Consider the following 19,358-nt stretch of genomic DNA (forward strand, 5'->3'; position numbering starts at 1 on the left):
TTTTTTAATGATATGATTGAAATTTTACTCTCAGATGTCTCATTTGTTAGTTCTAGGAAGGTATTCATGCATACATAAATTTATCATAAATATATTTATTGAATACCATGGAAATCATAATCCTAGATATGGAGAACATTTAAGAGGTTTACTCCAGTAATTACTTTCCAGGTCAATGGTGACGTTTAGAAATCATGGTAAAGACAATGGCATTGAAAAAATAAGGATAGGTTCAAGAGGCATTTCAAAAGAAGAAGGAATGAATCAAATATGATCATAAAGTTTTATAACTGATAGAAGGTTCTACTATTAATAGAAATGCCAACATCAAAAGGATGAACTATCTTCTGGAGAGAATTCATTCTTTGAACTCCTATGTCACATAGAATTTCACTGGAGTCCTGCCAAATTTGAAGTACTTGTGGAGCATTCAGGTTAAAATGTCCCACGGTAGCAGAACTGAAGGAAGAAATTAAGCCTATTTTATAGTTGAAACCAAAGGAATGGACAGGTTCACTAAGAGCTTGAAGAGCTGGAGGGATTGTGGATCATGTAGTTGTATACCAGAACTTAAGATTTCAGACAAAAGCGGCTCCAGGTGTTGACATATCCCAGGATAAAGCCTTGGGAGTGAGTGGCTGAAACAGAGTAAGGCAAAAGGCATTGAAATTGAGAAGCTCAAAAATCCAACTTAGGTTTTGGTGTAATCTACATAGACTCTTAAATTGCCCAGAGAGATAGCTGAAAAGAAAGACTGAGCTAATTGTTACAGTCTTCAATGAACTCTGGAAAATGACTAGCAAGACAGCGTATGATAGTGATAAGGAGGAATAGAGTGTCATATTCACAGACATGCGATCAGCAAGGAGACTTTTTTTTTTTTTTTTTTTTTTTTTTTTTTTTTTTGAGACAGAGTCTCGCTCTGTCGCCCAGGCTGGAGTGCAGTGGCCGGATCTCAGCTCACTGCAAGCTCCGCCTCCCGAGTAGCTGGGGCTGCAGGCGCCCGCCACCTCGCCCGGCTAGTTTTTTGTATTTTTTAGTAGAGACGAGGTTTCACCGTGTTAGCCGGGAGGGTCTCCATCTCCTGACCTCGTGATCCGCCCGTCTCGGCCTCCCAAAGTGCTGGGATTACAGGCTTGAGCCACCGCGCCCGGCCGACTTTTTTTTTTTTTTAAATGAAGGAGGCAATGTGGTACGGTTTAGCTCTGTGTACCCACCCAAATCTCACTTCGAAATGTAACAGTCCCCATGTGTCAAGGGCGGGACCGGATGGAAATAACTGAATCCTGGAGGTGGGTTTCCCCCATGCTGTTCGCATGACAGTGAATGAGTTCTCACGAGATCTGATGGTTTTATAAGGGACTTCCTCCTTCGCTGGGCCCTCATTCTCTCTCCTGCTGCCCTGTAAAGCGATGCATTCTGCCATGATTGTAAGTTTCCCAAGGTCTCCGCAGGCAAGCAGAACTGTGAGTCAATTAAACCTCTTTTCTTTATAAATTACTCAACCTCGGGTATTTCTTCATAGCAGCATGAGAACGTACTAATATAAAGTCCTTTGGCTGGAGGCAATAAGAAAAATTCTATCATTTCCCATGCTACCCCTCACCTTGAGAGGACCATGAGGGGAGCAAGGTCAAGAGTCCACATGGATAACCCCAAAAACCAGGAGAGCTAGAACAAGGACATTTGGTAAGAAGCTCATGGTTGGAGGTGTATGGGAGATTTCTTGGGATGGGACTTGCAGTAAAAGAGTGGGCAGCAAAAGCAGGAGGGTTGGATTAGAGGGGATAAATATGGCATTTAAATGAATGATTAGTAGACAAGGAATGAGTAAAGGGGCATGCATTTTGAAAGGCGGCCTAATATAACCATTCCTGGTACTTCAGACACGGGAATTTGTTCAAACTGATCTGTCCATATCACTTTTCAGCTAGAACCACTGCAAAACTCGTATTGTGTTCTTCACAAGGTTGCACCACTTTTTAAAAAAAGCTATGCACACTTAAATTTTCTTTAATATTTTGATTTTGTGTAATGTCATTCCAGAATCTATGATAGAATAGTGGATTGAGAGTGCTTAGTTATAATTCCAGAAATTTAAATGTAATGTTAGAGACATGAAATTCAACTACAATGCAGAGGTTTGCATACTTATTTTCCATTACTTATTAAAATAAGGAACTAGAAAGGTACAGTCAGTTGACTGCTGTTCTAAAAAGTTGATAAGAAAATATATAAACAATCTTCTAAGGTTGTTTTACATAATTCATTGAGATGGTGTGCACACTTTTAGTTTTGTTTTCCCTTAGTTTACTATCAATATTTCTTTATCAATCTTACCTCATTTTTTAATCCCCTCTCCCAGGTCTCTTTTGTAAAATAGCTGGAGCCACAAGATGGGTTTACAAAACTTCACTGGTTTTAAAGGTCAACATGTAAATGAACTAATTAGGTCAATGCAAATTACTATAGCACTTTCAGTTACAAACCTCACACCTTTTAAATTCTTTTTGAATTAAATAATGAGCCATATTGTTAACAGAACTAGCATAACATGAAAAAAAGATATTAAATACTTAAGCTTCCTAGATAAACAGAAAACTAATTTGCAGATATTTTACAATGATAAAATAATGCATAAAATTAGAAGTATAAGATTTACACAGTACAATATTTACAAAATGGAAATGTAACCTTAGCACTGAGGAGAACAGGAAATTATAAAATGAAATTGAAAGGAATCAAGGAAATGGAACCAACTCTTCATTTGTCTAAAAATAAATTTCTCTTTTGGCTTTCTAAAAACCTGTTTATTAAAACAACACATGAACAGACAATAAACTAACTAAAGCAACCCCAAACAAAACAAAAGTCTGTATTATCTGAAGTACCTCAATTAATTAGAAATTTTGGGATTTCATTGCATTTATATCTATTTATCTTAAATAGCTAAATAGATCTATGTGTTAGCCATATCTACATATATGCCAGCATGTATCTATATGTAGATTTACCTGAGCTATATATTAGTTTAAGGATAGCTGATATAACAACAATTCTTCCTCTTTTTCACCTGCAGTTTGAATGACTGTTATATTGTTATCTTGCCATAACTAGTCAGGAATTCCTTAATTACTTAGATTCTTAAAATATTTCCAAGGATGGATATCAAATTTAACTATTTGCAACTCATGGACAGATTAAAAACCATTTTTAACATTTTTTTGCAAAACTTTTTTATGTTTACAAGGTAAATGGAATAAATAGAATACTAATGCTAAGTTCTATTTCTGGAATTATATATAAGTTGTTGAACAAATCCATTCTCAGCCTTGTATCAAAACTTAAAATAGGAAACCCTTTTGTTCTCTTTCACTGCTTTGAGCATTTCAAAGACACCAGATGCCTCAGTCCTGAAAATAATAAATACTTAACTTTTTTATTTTGATATGCAAATGAATTGATCTGTAAAAAATATAATAAAACTGATGTAATTTACTTCATGGTATCTAATCATAATATGAGTTCTCTGTAGAAGTTTCATTTCTTTTAAAATCTTAAGTATTTTTATTTTAGAATAGAGTAAAATTTTAAAAGAATAACAAATGAGAGAGTAACTTATAATGTATTAATTCATGCAACAGCAGCTGCCTCTTTTGCTATTAGAGTGTGCTTATGTTCTCAGTTTGGGTGAGAGAGCTCATGTGAGCACACTTCTCTTGTAAAAGAGACAGCTGCTGCTGCATGTATTAATACATATCAAATGGCTCCAGAGTAAACACAATGCTATAAATTACTCTGCTGATGTCATAAACCCTGAGACTGCAGGAGAATTGATGAGATTCTTTTCCTTTGATGTGACATCATTGCAATAGCAGAGATGGGGAGGGAATTTCATCATCTTGTTTTTCCTTATTGGCCTACATAGGTCATCCGTAATACTATTCACATTCTTCTTAGTTGATTCACAGAAAGGGTATGGCTGTCTTATTTTAAAAAGTTCAGTTGGTATATTTTAAGCTTTTCTTCTTTTCCTTCACTGATAATTTCTCTGGTCCTAGGTAGGTGCCGATACTAACAGAATTTCAAGTGCCCAATCACAGCTGGTTCATCCTCTGAGAAACTGTGATGCAGACGGCAAGGCAGATATATTTTTAAAAAGGAAGCAGTAGGCGAAGTAATTGATGACATTGGGTTAATAATTTAGCAAGACCTTCCTATGTAAGGCTAAGGAATGCAGGCAAACATGTCCCATAGCTATGTTATTAACCATATTAATAACTTACATTTATGTTGTTAACTGTATGAAACATACTGATGTTGACACCTATACAAAATTACACAAGTTTATCATAGTGCCTATATTCACAGATAATTTAAGAAACATTAAGACTTTGCAATAGAATATTTTTTATTTATTAAGAACAAACATATCAAATCTTAGAATGACACTTTCAGACACTTTGCATTTTCATTCCTCATTTTAATAAAAACCTCTTTTGGAAGTTCCTTTATCATAGAAATTTTAGTGCATATGCTTAACAAAATAAGTAATAATTACTTAATAAAATAAGTCATAAAATTTACTTAACAAAATAAGTAAATTCATCATTCTATAAAAGTGAATGTATTTATTAGTTAAGCTTAAGGTGTTTGTAGAACGAGATAAAGAAAGTTGTTAGTGTCTGACCTCTTTCAGTTAATCAGGATTGGGACTTCTAATTGGCTTACAGGAAATTTTGCATGCTGGTAACCTCAGGACATCCTAGATACACTAAAGCTTATGGTTCAAGGATAAACTATTATTAAAGAAAAAAAGGAGTATCTAATTTGAAATAATTTCTACACGTCTCTACCCTCCAAAAGTTTTTTCTTTCTTCATTTTCTTCTCTTTTTTTCTCTGTTCATTTTTTAAAGCAATGAATAAATGAGAAAACATATCTTTGTTCTAACAGCATTCCAAAGACATTCATCCTAATAGAATGAAAGGTCCTGTGTAAGACATTGCAATGCAGACCTGTACATCTATAGCTCGCATAGGTGTGAGACTCCACTACTAGAGATGAATGTAGACCCATTTTCTTTTCTTTTGTTTTTTGAGACGGAATCTCTCTCTGTCGCCCAGGCTCTAGTGCAGTGGCGCGATCTCGGCTCACCGCAAGCTCCGCCTCCCGGATTCACGCCATTCTCCTGCCTCAGCCTCCTAAGTAGCAGGGACTACAGGCGCCCGCCACCACGCCCGGCTACTTTTTTTTTTTTTGTATTTTTAGTAGAGATGGGGTTTCACCGTATTAGCCAGGGTGGTCTCGATCTCCTGACCTCGTGATCTGCCCGCCTCGGCCTCCCAAAGTGCTGGGATTACAGGCTTGAGCCACTCCGTTCGGCCCCCGTTTTCTTAATAGCCAGGAGAAACCAGTGAATCCCTCACCCTAATTTCCTCTTGGAAGTATTATACAGAAGCTTACTTAGAGCTGCAAACTTATTAATATTTGAACTTACCTAAATTGCCAGTGCCTTTAAGATTTTACTATATTATTATTCAAGTGTTGTGAAAGACCATTTCAGATGCTATTTTCATTACATTTAGAGACACAATTCCGTATTCATATTGAGTCAAGGTCAGATAACAAAAGGAATCATTTCTGATGCTTAGGATGAGACCCATTTCCTAATAAGAAATGGACTTTAGAAATTATTTCATTCAACCACCTATTTCTCATATGAGTAAACTGAGGTCTAGCAGAGTGAAATAATTTGGTAAAAAGGTCGAGCTACTCTTATTGAATATTCTCTCTCATAATTTTTCTTATACTCCCAATATTATTTACCGATAGTATTTATAATATTTGTTCATTACTCAAAAATTAAAAACTCTGATAAGCTTAGACCAGTCTTGGTTAAAGAAAGAAGGCCATCAATCTCTGTGCTGGTTGGTTTTGTTTTTGTTTTATCATCATTACTATGCAAAACAAGGATATGTCCCATCTGCACCGAGAGACCCTGCATAAACACATAAGCAGCCCTAACCCTAAAGAAGAATGCCTTCTATTACAAAGATATATTTAACAGTGCCAATGTATTTTTAAAAGTTTAGTTAGTAAGTGATTCACTAGCAAACCAATAATGAAATATGACTGTAACTCATCAAAAATGAGAATGACTCACAAAATAATGTATTCAAAAAGTTTGTGTTAGAAAATGGAAAAAAATAACTATTTTCAACTGAATCATCATAAATTGACTCCCTTTATTTTCAGTTGATTATTGAATTGGGAGTGTTTTCCAAGAAAAGTATTTGATCACTTTAAAAAAAATAAGAGTTCAAATTCTTAATTCCGTATTTATCCACCTGGAAATGTTAAGGACAGGTGAAATGGAGAAAGGGACAGTTTGGGAACAACCCACAGAAGGTATATGAAGTCTATCAGATTTGTCCGGATAGTCCATGGCAATTTGGGTGCACAAACCTCAAAGTGTTTAGGTTTTTTTTTTTTTTAAACAGGTGAAAGCAGAATCCCTGGCTCCTGTAGGTGCTGATGGTAGGGTAGAAAAGTTCTGCCCCACCGAAGAGGCAGGTATTATAAAAGAGATTAAAAGGATTTCCAAGGAAAGGAAGATGTGGGGGTGGGGAATGTCACCCTGCATGGGAAGAAAAAAATCAACAAAAGAGAAAAGAGAGCCTGCCAGCTGTCCCGGTCTGTTTCATGGCCATAGTCTTCCCAGCTGTTTCCTGGAGGCTCCAATGAGAATCCCCAAAGAGACTGGTTTGCTCTCTTTCAAGAACTCTGTTCACCAAATGCCTGCTTCCTCTCAAAAGGGATAACATTTGGAACAAGGAAACTTGGGCAAGAAGAAATATTATGTACTTTAAGTGGGATTTAGGTGGATTCACCAAGATGTTTGGGAGATTAAAATAGACTGATAGTTATGTGAATACCCAGTGCTCCTGGAAACCCTGTATGTCTGGAAAACTATCTGCATCTCAATAAATTCTCATTACTGTGCATAATACTGTTTTACAGTAAATAGATTGATACTGTAAGAAAAAAAATTATTTGGGAGTGGAATGCTTCCCTTGGTAATCCATTTATCTTGTCACCTAGTAGCAATGTGAATTTGTTGGTAGCTAGTCCCAAGTACAACTAAAATTACTAGATCTAGCAATTTCTAGACAAAATGAATTGGCGAATATATACATGAGGAAAACCAGATGGAACAAAAACTCTCCTCTTCCCATAAAAGGGCTTGGAAGGATGATAAAGTTAACTTACTAAAGGTAGATACATATACATACTGCTCTATACTAAGGGTAGCTCTATACTGCTGTTCTGGGACCTACACATTAGCAGCCCTTCTGTTAGCTCTGAGATTATTTATTGTTGATTTGATTTCTACAGAAACCAATATTATAAAGTGCTGAGTCCATCAGGAATTGAATACTACTTACCATTATTTGTTGTATCTATGTTTAAAGTTGCTTCTATTATAGATTTTAAACTTCAAAATTTATGTCACTAGTATTTCTGAATACTTTCAGAAATGATGATTTTATTGGTCAAAGAGAGATAAGTATATATTCTTGTTGGTTAAAATGTTCACTTAATTATAACACCCTAAAACAGAAAGTCCTTAACTTTAAGTTAAATTTTAAAATGTTCCCCTTATAAGATATTTAAGTCATATTAATGTGTTTTTTGGTGTCTTGTATTTATTCTTGTGGTTCTTATAGAAATTAATGGGATTTCATATGGCAAAGTTTTTTTTTTATTACCTAGTGAAGATTTAAAGGTCCAAAATTTTCATTTGGCAATTCTCATTTCATAGCTGGGAAAACTGCAGTACCCAAGAGTTAAGTGAGTTCATCCAAGACATTCAATTACTGAACTTGGTACAGGAGGCCAAGCCTTTAACTCTCAGTCACATTCCGTAATCTAGCCTTGACAATCCTTGGGGAATTTTTTTCTTTCCTCTAGGAAGAATTAGTTACATATCTTTATTGAAGTTACCCAACTGTGATTTCTAGTTGGCTTCGATTTTGGAGAACTGTGGATGGGCTTTGAAAGTTACTTTGCTTGCTCCCTTATAAATGGATTTGTTGAAGAGCAGCATGGGATAGCAGAAAGATCATGGGATTTAGAGTCAAGTGTAGCTGGATTGGTTAGAATCCTGGTTTTGCATTTTATGACTTGTGTCATTGAGGGAAAACTACTGAAATCCACCAAGGCTGTTTCCTTAACTGTAAAAACAGAGTAGCCATGGCAAACTCATATCATAGAAGGTATATGATTCACCTGCTATGCTGAATGCTTAATTGTTGTTTCTTTCCTTCTTTATTGAACTTTTCATAGTCAAGTCTTAGGTATCCTCTAGGCTGCGAGTCATCTGGGGGCCACAAGTAAATGTAGTTAACCCAAATCCCATGACAAACGCTATACAATGGCTTCATTTTGGACATATCCCAACCAGCTTAGCTGGCCCTATCAACTCTTTTTTTTTTTTTTTTTCCCAAATTTAGGATTTTTTTGTTATTGGTTGACTGTATTAACACTACTTTATCAGAACACACACATATCTGACTATTTGTGCCATTAGTGGTAGTTCATGAACATTGCCTAGATTCCCTAATTCATTAAGGGCTGAAAAGTGAGGATATTCTAATTCTCTAATTTCTTCTTCATTTATTAGCCTATTAACTCTTAAATCACCTACTGGTGCATTAAGATTTCATATGTTGTGGTTAAAAACAGTATCCCAAGCTACTTTTCTGCTTGGCCTGTTTTAACTCTATCTGCTTACAGTCTTTCAAATAAAGTCGATCATAACTCAGTGACTTGAATATCCATTCCTTGATATGGAAGAGAGATGGTGAAAATCACCAGAGAATTATGAAGAGAGTTTTGAATGGGCTACAGCCATAGTAGCCTACTCTGTACAATTAATTGCACATGTTATTATTAATATATTTTTCAAATATATGTAGAAATGGATGTAATTAATAAAACATAATTTAATAGTGCTATGAAGCTTATGCAGCATTTCGTCTCAGTTTTATCTCAGCAGATACAAAAAGAAAAATTACTGTCATGTGATGTGTGACCCATGATACCATCATAGTTTTGTTGTAAGTAGTTTCTTTTGTTGGAAAAGTGTGGGATCCTTGGTGCAACAGAGAGACACTGGGTCTGTGATTTAATAGGTGACAGTTTTGAGTCCTGAGCTAGCCACTTATAAGCCATGTGACCTTCATCAACCTTTCTTCTTCCCTTCCTATACTTTTTTTCCTTATTAGGGGGAATAGCAAAATAAGTATTTTGTTCTGATTTATATCGTTAGTATGTATAGTATATGAGAATATTTTGTTGTTTATAAGTAAATTATCAAAATGGTCTTGTCCAAATACTGAGACAAGCTTTATTTGGGACTGAAAAATTAAATCAAACAAGTTAAATGATTTTGAAAAATTACTTGTGCATTACTTTTTAACATTTAGGATACTTTTTTTTTTGAAATGGAGTCTTGCTCTGTCACCCAGACTGGAGTGCAGTGGCGCGATCTCGGCTCACTGCAAGCTTTGCCTCCCAGGTTTACGCCATTCTCCTGCCTCAGCCTCCCGAGTAGCTGGGACTACAGGCACCTGCCACCAGGCCTGGCTAATTTTTTGTATTTTTAGTAGAGAGGGAGTTTCACCGTGTTAGCCAGGATGGGCTCAATCACATTTATGAGACATTTTAATCAAACACCCACAATAAGCATCGAGGGGTAAATTGCTACTTTAAGGAAATTCTAGCATTTTAAACACATAATTACAAAATAATTGTTTCAACTCAAATTGATTTTTCAGTCCTGAATCAAACTTTCTCCTATCCTTGCACAGGGGCCCCCTCACTATTTTCCATATGAACACGCCATTCATAGACAGGCCAGACTTTGTCGATGACTTATATCTTTATTATTATTATTATTATTATTATTATTATTATTATTATTATTTTGAGACGGATTCTTGCTCTGTCAGCCAGGCTGGAGTGCAGTGGCATGATCTCAGCTCACTGCAACCTTTGCTTCCTGGATTCAAGCGATTCTCTTGTTTCAGTCTTCCTAGTAGCTGGGATTACAGGTGCCTGCTACCATGCCCAGCTAATTTTTTTTTTTTTTTTTTTAATTTTTAGTGGAGATGGCGTTTCACCATGTTGGCCAGGCTGGTCTCGAACTCCTGACCTCAGGTGATCCACCCACCTCGGCCTCCCAAAGCACTGGGATTACACGTGTGAGCCAGCACCCCGGCCACCTGTTTCTTTATAATAAACTCTTCTCTTTTGCTTAGCTGGAGTTGAGTCCCATTTCATGCAACCCAAGAGTCTGAAGACACCAAGTTGATCAATCTACAATTCTTTGAAGGTCCACAGGGCGTATCTCAATACAGTGTCACTGAGGGGACCCACTGAGAGACAGATAGTTACAGCAGGGCACATTTGAGATCAGAATTGGATTAAGTGAAATGAATGTAGACTGAGAAATAAGCTGTTTTGCAGGCACATGATGAATCTAATTTTGGGGTTTTTTTTGTGTGTGTGTGTGACAGGGTCTTGCTCTGTTGCCTAGGCTGGAGTGCAGTGGTGTCATCTTGGGTTACAGTAGCCTCGACCTCCTGACCTCAACTGATCCTCCCACCTCAGCCTCCTGAGTGGCTGGGACCACAGGGGTGCACCACCACACCCAGCTAATTTTTGTTCATTTTTTTTTGTAGAGGCAAAGTCTCACTATGTTGCCCATGTTGGTTTCAAATTCCTGGCCTCAAGCAGTTCTCCTGCCTCACCCTCCTAAAGTACTGGGATTACAAGCATGAGCCACCGTATCCAGCCCCTGATTTATTTTTTATTCCATTTCCAAAATATTCTATTGAATTAAATTCACAATGAAATTGATAGTAATCTTATTACAAATCTGTAGGTTTGGAGGAAGCTGCATTTACTTATCTTCAACAAAAACACAGAATATCCTTGACTTTTTCTTGGCAACTTGTCAAAGTTATTAAAACACCTGATTCAGCTGGGCACGGTGGCTCACGCCTGTAATCCCAGCACTTTGGGAGGCCAAGGTGGGCAGATCATGAGGTCAGGAGTTCAAGACCAGCCTGAACAACAGGATGAAAACCTGTCTCTACTAAAAATACAGAAGTTAGCCAGGTGTGGTGGCATGTGCCTATAATCCCAGCTGCTCAGGAGGCTGAGGCAGGAGAATCGCTTGAAACTGGGAGGCAGAGGTTGCAGTGAGCTGAGATTGCAGCACTGCACTCCAGCCTAGGGGATGGAGTGAGACTCCATCTCAAAAAAAAAAAAAAGAAAGAAAGAAAACAACAACAACAACTAAAATCTTATTCGTTAGAGAGACCGTGATTTTCATGTAATGTAACAGAATTAATTCGTGAAATGATGCAGCTAGGCTTTGGATTTTCTTTGACACCTGTGTATTTGTAGCATATGAGCTTACGGTTGGTCCTGGTTATTCACCAATAAGACGCATCGCTATTAAAAAATGTGATTAGATGGACTGAAAAGGGAGAGAGAAACCATAAATTTGGTAACATTTCTTTCTCTCCACAAGTTTGGATTAGGTTCTGAGCAGCCAGGTTCTGTCCCATTGCTGCCTCCCATCCAAGTACTAACCAGGCCCGACCCTGTTTAACTTCTGAGATCAGATGAGATGGAGCATGATCAGGGTTGTATGGCTGTAGCTTCATTCCTTCCTAACACTCTATAGTTAACAGATTGAAGAGTGTAGCTCCTGTAGATGGTTCTGCAGAGTTACTGATAGCAACGGAAGGGTGTGTGTGGTGGTAACCATTTGGATGAGTTGCAGGCAGCAACCAAAAGTTGAAGCACTCATGTAACACCTTCTATTTCCAACACTCACATACACCCCCAAGATCAAAATGTAGACATGGGGCAGTCAAAATGCTTTCCTCCTCCAGGGACCATTTAAATCAGAGCCTTATCCCAGGGTTTCCTAAAGAATACTTTTTTTTTTTCCCTTGAAAATCTCCAACTCAGACATCTGTAGTTGGATAGTTGCTTTTTCCCTGTATTTGTCTTTTGATGATAAAATGGTAGGCCCAACTAACACAGTGTCAAAGATCCATTCATGTGACCTTAGAAATGAGTCATGGAGGGTTGCATGGAAAAAGAAGAATTCTTCAAATAGAGGTCTTTACTAGGATTTATTTTCTGTGGAAGGCGTACTTGCTGCTCTCTGCTGGGAATTACTGCTGTAAAGTAGCTACATGTGCTAAGACACACTACCAATGTTAAGGCTTAGAAAATTTAACGTTTCTGATGGAAAGATTAATGATGTTTGGCTACATTTCAATCCTGCTTAGGAATTCTTGAGAAAATAAAACACGTGTTGCTGTTTTTTATGTTCTATAAAAACATATATATAGAGAAAAAATACTAAACCACATAATTTGGCGATGATTAAAGGTTTTTTTTTTTGCAGAAATTGGAAACTAGAGTTAATCCACATGTACTTACAAACGTCCATAATTATAGAATTTAGAAAACACATGCACACACACACACGCACACACACACATACACAACCAAGAGAAGTCTTGTGATGTTTAACAAGAAGAAATTATATTTACTATTCTTCACAGCTTTCCTCACATTTGCAAGCCAAAGAGTAGCTCTATACCAACACATAACATTAAATCACAGTTATGTGATTTAGTATGCTAAATACTTTCATATTTACACTATATGTTATGGGGCAAAGTGATTCAAGGGTGAAAAAACTGAAATAATCCATTAAAGATTTTATAGCTTTTATAATTTCTTCTTTTTTTGCAAGATGCTAAATACAAAAATATCTTAGACCTAAGTCATTTACAGTTTTGTTTTTTTGCTTCTATAATAAAATTTACAAGTGGAATTGTTCTCTGGTGTCACAGGGCTTTTAAAAAAAACAATAAAAGTAATGCATGAGTCTGATTCTGTTTCTAGTTCCAAAATCTTTGTAGCACAAGCTGTGTACATCATTTGTAATTCAAAATGATGTCAACAGCCCACAGAATACTTGAGGGCAAAGTATGACAGATAGATTTGATTTCCATCCTTTAAAAACATGTTGTAGATTACGCATGAGTACACTGCAGTTATTCTCTTAATGCATGAGTGTGTCTCAGTTATTTTCTTAATATTCTGCATCACAGAACAAATATATTCGGAGTGTCTGAAATCAGAGCAAATACATAACTTGTCTTCGTAATTTTCTTTCCTTCCTCACTGATCAGAGTGGATTCTGTTTTCCATCTTCCTTGTTGAATCAAGGCAGCTTGTGCTTTGTGTGTACCATTATAATTCATCTAAACTAAATCATGGCAACACTCTCACTTTCTGATATATGGCAGGAGATACCTGCCCTCTCCTTCTGTTCTCTTAATCTCCAGCTGAAGCGAATGGATGGAACTTGCTGGTTGTTCTATCTTTTAATCTAAGAAACAACTTCTCTTTTCATTTCCGCTTCTGAAAATATATAAATAATATATTTTATACATAATCCAGGGGTTTGAAATAGTCTAATTATGAAGTTTACTATTACCTTTTCCTTTTGTCTTTTTATCTTGAGAGGTAAAGTCAGTACTCAGCACAGCTCATCCTCAGCTGCCATCCATGTGTGATCAACACGTTTATCCATGTGTGAGATTTTGTGCTAGAATCCTGCTCTCATACCTTGCCCCTACAATCCATTTTCCACAAAGCAGCCAGTATGACCCATGCTTATTTATTTTAGAGACAGAATCTTGCTCTGCCACCCAGGCTGACATGCAGTGGTGTGATCATAGCTCACTGCAACCTTGAACTCCTGGGCTCAAGGGATCCTCCCACCTCAGCCACCTGTAGCTGGGCTTACATGTGTGAACCACCATGCCCAGTTAATTAAAAACAATTTTATTTTGTAGAGATGGGCTCTTGCTATGTTGCCCAGGCTGGTCTTAACTCCTGGCCTCAAGCAATCCTCCTGCCTCGGCCTCCCAAAGTGCTGAGAGTAGAGGTGTGATCCTCTGTGCCTGGCCCTTTATGACCTTTAAAAGTCATGTATTTGTCTTACACTCCCCTGTTTAAAACCCTTAAATGGTTTCCCATTGCACTTATAATACAACTCAAACTTCTCCTTGGACCTATGAGACCCTGTGTCTCCCGGCTGCCTCTCTGTCCTCAGTTGTTTCCTTTTTTCCCTACCTCCCCGAGCTCATTCTTGCTGGACCATCTTTCACTCTCCCCGTTTCCTCTGCCCAGAATGCCCCCTAGCACCACACCCACGTGCATCCAACTGCTTCTGGCCAGAGGCCTTCCCTCCAGGGCTGCCTGCTCAGAGAGGCCTCTTTGGCACCAAATCCATCCAGAAGGGTTGCCTGTGTACTCTCTATCACTTCTCCCTGGTTTAGTTTCTTCAGAGCTAGAGTCTAACTAGACTCTAACTCTCCACAAGCAGGAACCACACTTGACTTGTTCACCTCTGTGTGATCCTGGCACCTATTCTAAGAGATGGGGATGCATTGGTGGGGAAAAGAGACAAAGATCCCTGGGGAAGATCCTATGGGGTGGTGGAGAGGGGATACAGGCAATACATAGGACAAATAAGTAAAGTAGGCCAGGTGCTGGCCTCCCAAAGTGCTGGATTACATGCCTGTTTCATCTTTTCCTTAATGTACCAAATTAACTATTTTAACCACGGTTACATGCCTGTAATCCCAGCACTTTGACAGGCTGAAGTGGGAGGATTGCTTGAGGCCAAGAGTTTGAGACCAGCCTGGGCAACATGGCCAGACCCTTTCTCTACAAATAATTTTAAAAAATAGTGGGCCATGGTGGTGCACACCTGTAGTCCCAGCTACCTGGGAGGCTGGGTGGGAAGATCACTTGAGCCCAGGAATTTGAGGCTTCAGTGAGCTGTGATAGCACCACTGCACTCCAGCCTGGGTGACAGAGCAAGACCTTGACACACACACACACACACCTCCCCGCCCCCCCCCCCCCCCCCCCCCCCACACAAATAGGGTAGTGTTAAGCACTGAGGGGAACATTAAAGTGGGGGAAGGATTGGGAGTACTGGGGATGTGTGCGGCAAAGTCCCAAGGCAAGGGCAGGCCTGGAGTGCTTGAGGGGCAGTCAGGAGACCAGCATCTAGAATGAGGTGAATGAAGGAGTGAACACCAGGAGATGAGACCAGGGAGGTGACTGGTCGCCATGTCATGCAGGGACTGGAGGCCACCGGGAGGATTCATTCTGGCTTCATGTGTGAGATGGGCAGACATCAGAGACTTTTGAGCAGAGGAGGACAAAAAGAGAGACTGCAGCCCAAGAAAAGAAGCTGGCCCTCGGCAGAAACATAATGATTCATCCATCATTAAGGAAAGAATATGGGATATATGGATAGAGATGCACGCAGGTAGATAGGTAGATGTCTTGGCGGGAGCTTGTGCAACTTTTGTTTTGACTGCGTCTATTTTCCCTGCAACATGGGCAACAAAATCATTAGCTGAGGCCAGGTGTGGTGGCTCGTATTTATAATCCCAGCACTTTGGGAGGCCCAGGTGGGAGGATCACTTGATGCCGGAGTTTGAGACCAACCTGGGCAAGATAGTGAGACCCTTGTCTCTTAAAAAAAAATGGTTTTGTAGGTGAGAGAGTGATTGAACCAGGGTAGCTCACTGAGCGCCCAGGACTGAGCAGGAGGAAAGTTGGATTTAACCAAGGTTTGAGAAAAGGACAAGGCAGATGAGGATGTGGAATTCCAAAGATTGACTGTGGAATTAATCCCTTGTGGAAAATGGGGAGAATATGGTAAGGAAATTTGGGCACATTTGGAATGAGTGGAACCAGACTAATCTGGGAAGACTCCCCTAGATGAACCTTGAAAGTCTGGCTCCAGGGGTAGCCAAGGACTACTTCCTGAATATCCATCCATTGGCAGGTATTGAATGCCTTCATTCAGAGAACTGTGATAGGTGCCATGGGAATAGAAAGCGTAAAGCCCTATGTGAAAAGGACAATTCATGCAACTCTCAACAGAAAATTCTGAATGAGTCTCAAGAGATGTTATTTGCTTCAGCAGTTGAAATCAGATGAAGAGCCAGGCATCGTGGCTCACACCTGTAATCCCAGCAGTTTGTGAGGCTGAGATGGGTGGCTCGCTTGAGCCTAGGAGTCCAAGACCAGCCTAGGCAACATAGGGAGGCCTCAACTCTACAAAAAGTAAAAATAGCCGGGCATGGTGGTACGTGCCTGTAGTTCCAGCTACTCAGGAGGCTGAGGGTTGAGGATTGCTTGACCCCAGGAGTTTAAGGCTGCAGTGAGCCATGATCAGCTTGGGTGATAGAGCAAGACCCTGTCTCGAAACAAAACACGATGAAGACTGTTTCATCTTTCCCTTACTTTACCAAATTAACTATTTGTTTTAATTTTTTGTTTTTTTGAGATGGAGTCTCGCTCTGGAGTCCAGGCTGGAGTGCAGTGGTGCAATCTTGGCTCACGACAACCTCCGCCTTCTGGGCTCAAATGATTATCCTGCTTCAGCCTCCTGAGTAGCTGGGATTACAGGTGCACACCACTGCATCCAGCTTATTTTTGTACTTTTAGTAGAGACGGGGTTTCACCGTGTTGGCCAGGCTGGTCTTGAACTCCTGACCTCGGGTGATCCGCCCACCTCAGCCTCACAAAGTGTTAGGATTATAGGTGTGAGCCACCATGCCCAGCCTAACTATTATTAACACTTTATTATCATTAGGTATATTCTTCTAGTGAGGTTAAATGCAGCTGTATCTCTTGCTGTAATACAATACATGTCTTCTTCAAAAACCTATACTCTGTAAAAAAAACATGCATGATCAAGTTACAGGCTTATTAGGAAAGTAGGGTTAAGGGCAGATTACTCAAAACCTATTTTGAAACCAGAGCACCAGCAAAAACAGCATTTGGTACCCTGGGAGATAACTTGGACATCTAGGGCAGCAGCAGGGCTGACGGCTGCGCCAGGGCATAGGAAAAGTGCACAAGAGCAATTGTGGAAAAGCGGAGGCCAGGCCAACAGAAGCTGAGCTCTGACCCAGTTAAGGCAGTCCCCAAAGGTGGCGCCACCTACTATCAACCCAGAACTTTGCAAAGTCCCGGAGAGGCCGGCTCAAAGGAAGGGAGCCCTGGATGTGCAAACTTGTTTTAAAATTTCTTAAGATAGAGCTGAAAGGGCCCCTGCCTGGACAGCAGCCAAGCCAAAGGCCCTTTCCTTTCTTGTTGAAGGTATAATTCTACTCCCACCATTCCAGCTCCCAGGAAAATTCATGTGTAAGCCAGCAAAAAAAGTCATGTACAAGCCAAGGAAACCTCTACGTTTATAGTGACACAAATCCCTTATTTATCAATCAAAAGTGAGCTAACTGATGTTATAGAAAGAACAATTGTTCTCTACCTTTGTCCTTAAAAGTTTTTGAAAATTACAACTATTTGGAAAGTATCACTCAACATTTTTTTTCTTTTCTTTTTTTTTTTTTTGAGACGGAGTCTCCCAGGCTGGAGTGCAGTGACTGGATCTCAGCTCACTGCAACCTCCGCCTCCTGGATTCAAGCGATTCTCCTGCCTCAACCTCCCAAGTAGCTGGGACTACAGGCACCTGCCACCACACCCAGCTAATTTTTTTTATTTTTGTAGAGAGGGGGTTTCACCGTGTTAGCCAGGATGGTCTCGATCTCCTGACCTCGTGATCCACCCACCTCGGCCTCCCAAAGTGCTGGGATTACAGGTGTGAGCCACCGCGCCTGGCTTCATTTTGTTTTTATCATTAAGCATAATCACAGGTCCTTAATTTAACTGCCCCCATCCAAATGGGATTCATGATTCACCTTCTTAACCTTGGCCTCCTTCAGTTTTTCCAGCGCCAGCTTAATTTTATCAGCCTTGGCTTGGGCTTCTTCCTCTTCCTGAAAAAGGGCAAGATATTCTTCAATACAGTCCATTAAATAATACCAGTGAGTAATCACTTCTGTCATTGCTAGTGTCTTAGCTACTTTATGTTAGCAAAAGTTACCAAATTTCACATGCTTAATTTTCAGAATGTATTAATTACTTTTTAAAGACATACAATGTGTAATAATCACATCTGGATAAATGGGGTATCCATCACCCGAAACATTCAATTTTCAGAATTTAAATGGCTAAAACAAAATTCTTCAGCTCAAAGATATAGAAGGCAGTCACTCTTTATAGCTTGGGAATGGTAACTTAAAAGATGAAATGATGACTTTAACAGTGGTTCGTATATTTAGATCACAACAATCTGCTTGGCCCACAAACTGGGATCTGACCTAAGGAATCTGTAGATTGACACATCTCCAGGGATTTGAACACTCCCAGAAATTATATGCACACTTTTGGATCACGATGTCTTTTTGGGGATTTCTAATTTTTTAAATTAGATTCTTAAAGGGGTTCTTAATGTCCCCAAAGGTTAAGAGAGACTGAATATATATATATATATTTTTTTTTTTTTATTTGGAGTCTTGCTCTGTCGCCCAGGCTGGAGTGCAGTGGTGTGATCTCGGCTCACTGCAAGTTCTGCCTCCCGGTTTCACACCATTCTCCTGCTTCAGCCTCCCAAGTAGCTGGGACTACAGGTGCCTGCCACCATGCCCGGCTAATTTTTTATATTCTTATAGAGATGGGGTTTCACCGTGTTAGCCAGGATGGTCTTGATCTCATGACCTTGTGATCCATCTGCCTTGGCCTCCCAGAGTACTGGGATTACAGGCGTGAGCCACTGCACCCGGCCCGAGAGAATGAAATTTAAACTTACAATTCACCAAAAAACATATGAGCACTGACAAGCTCATATGAACAGGCAGAAAAGTGAGTGAAGTATTTTATGAGCCCAAAGCTCTTTGAGTTTGGCAAGTTAAGTCTCTCTTCTATTTATAATGATAGGGAAATGAGCTGTTCTGGTTACATTCTAATTACTTGAATATAGGCATGTATCTTTTTATAGCAGTGGTTCTCAAATTGTTTTTTGAGCCACAAGCCCCTTTAAGAAAGCCCATAAAGCTTCACAAGTGCATTCAACTTTGTACTTTGTTTACTTTCAGGGGGTGCATGGCCCCCTCGAAATCTTCATGGACCCTACATTAAGAGTCTCTGTTCTATATTGATCTCCATTTTCACATAAATTTTCTATAATAAGTACACAGTAGAGCACTGTGTGTGATAGAGTATAATTTAATATTTGATTTATATTCAATATTTATTCATTCAAAAGGCATTGTATGACCTTTCAGGGTCCCTAGGCTCTTATTTGTGAGGACCAAACATCA

The 19,358-nt window shown here is 39.2% G+C and overlaps 1 protein-coding gene across 1 annotated transcript in view; it reads right to left on the reverse strand.

Annotated features, from left to right (window-relative positions):
* Positions 1 to 13,496: 13,496 nt before the first annotated feature.
* Positions 13,497 to 19,358, reverse strand: part of LOC108528815 (amyloid beta A4 precursor protein-binding family B member 1-interacting protein-like) — a 70,322-nt gene continuing 64,460 nt past the window's right edge. Inside the window, exons 6-7 of the mRNA XM_017870797.1 lie at positions 17,898 to 17,975; positions 13,497 to 13,523 (exon numbers count right to left, since the gene is read on the reverse strand). Coding sequence (XP_017726286.1) covers positions 13,512 to 13,523; positions 17,898 to 17,975 — 90 coding nt within the window. The 3' untranslated portion in view covers positions 13,497 to 13,511. The remainder of the gene's footprint in view (positions 13,524 to 17,897; positions 17,976 to 19,358) is intronic.

This window comes from Rhinopithecus bieti, unplaced genomic scaffold (assembly GCF_001698545.2).
Source record: "Rhinopithecus bieti isolate Rb0 unplaced genomic scaffold, ASM169854v2 scaffold_5022, whole genome shotgun sequence".
NCBI classification, from domain to species: Eukaryota; Metazoa; Chordata; class Mammalia; order Primates; family Cercopithecidae; genus Rhinopithecus; species Rhinopithecus bieti.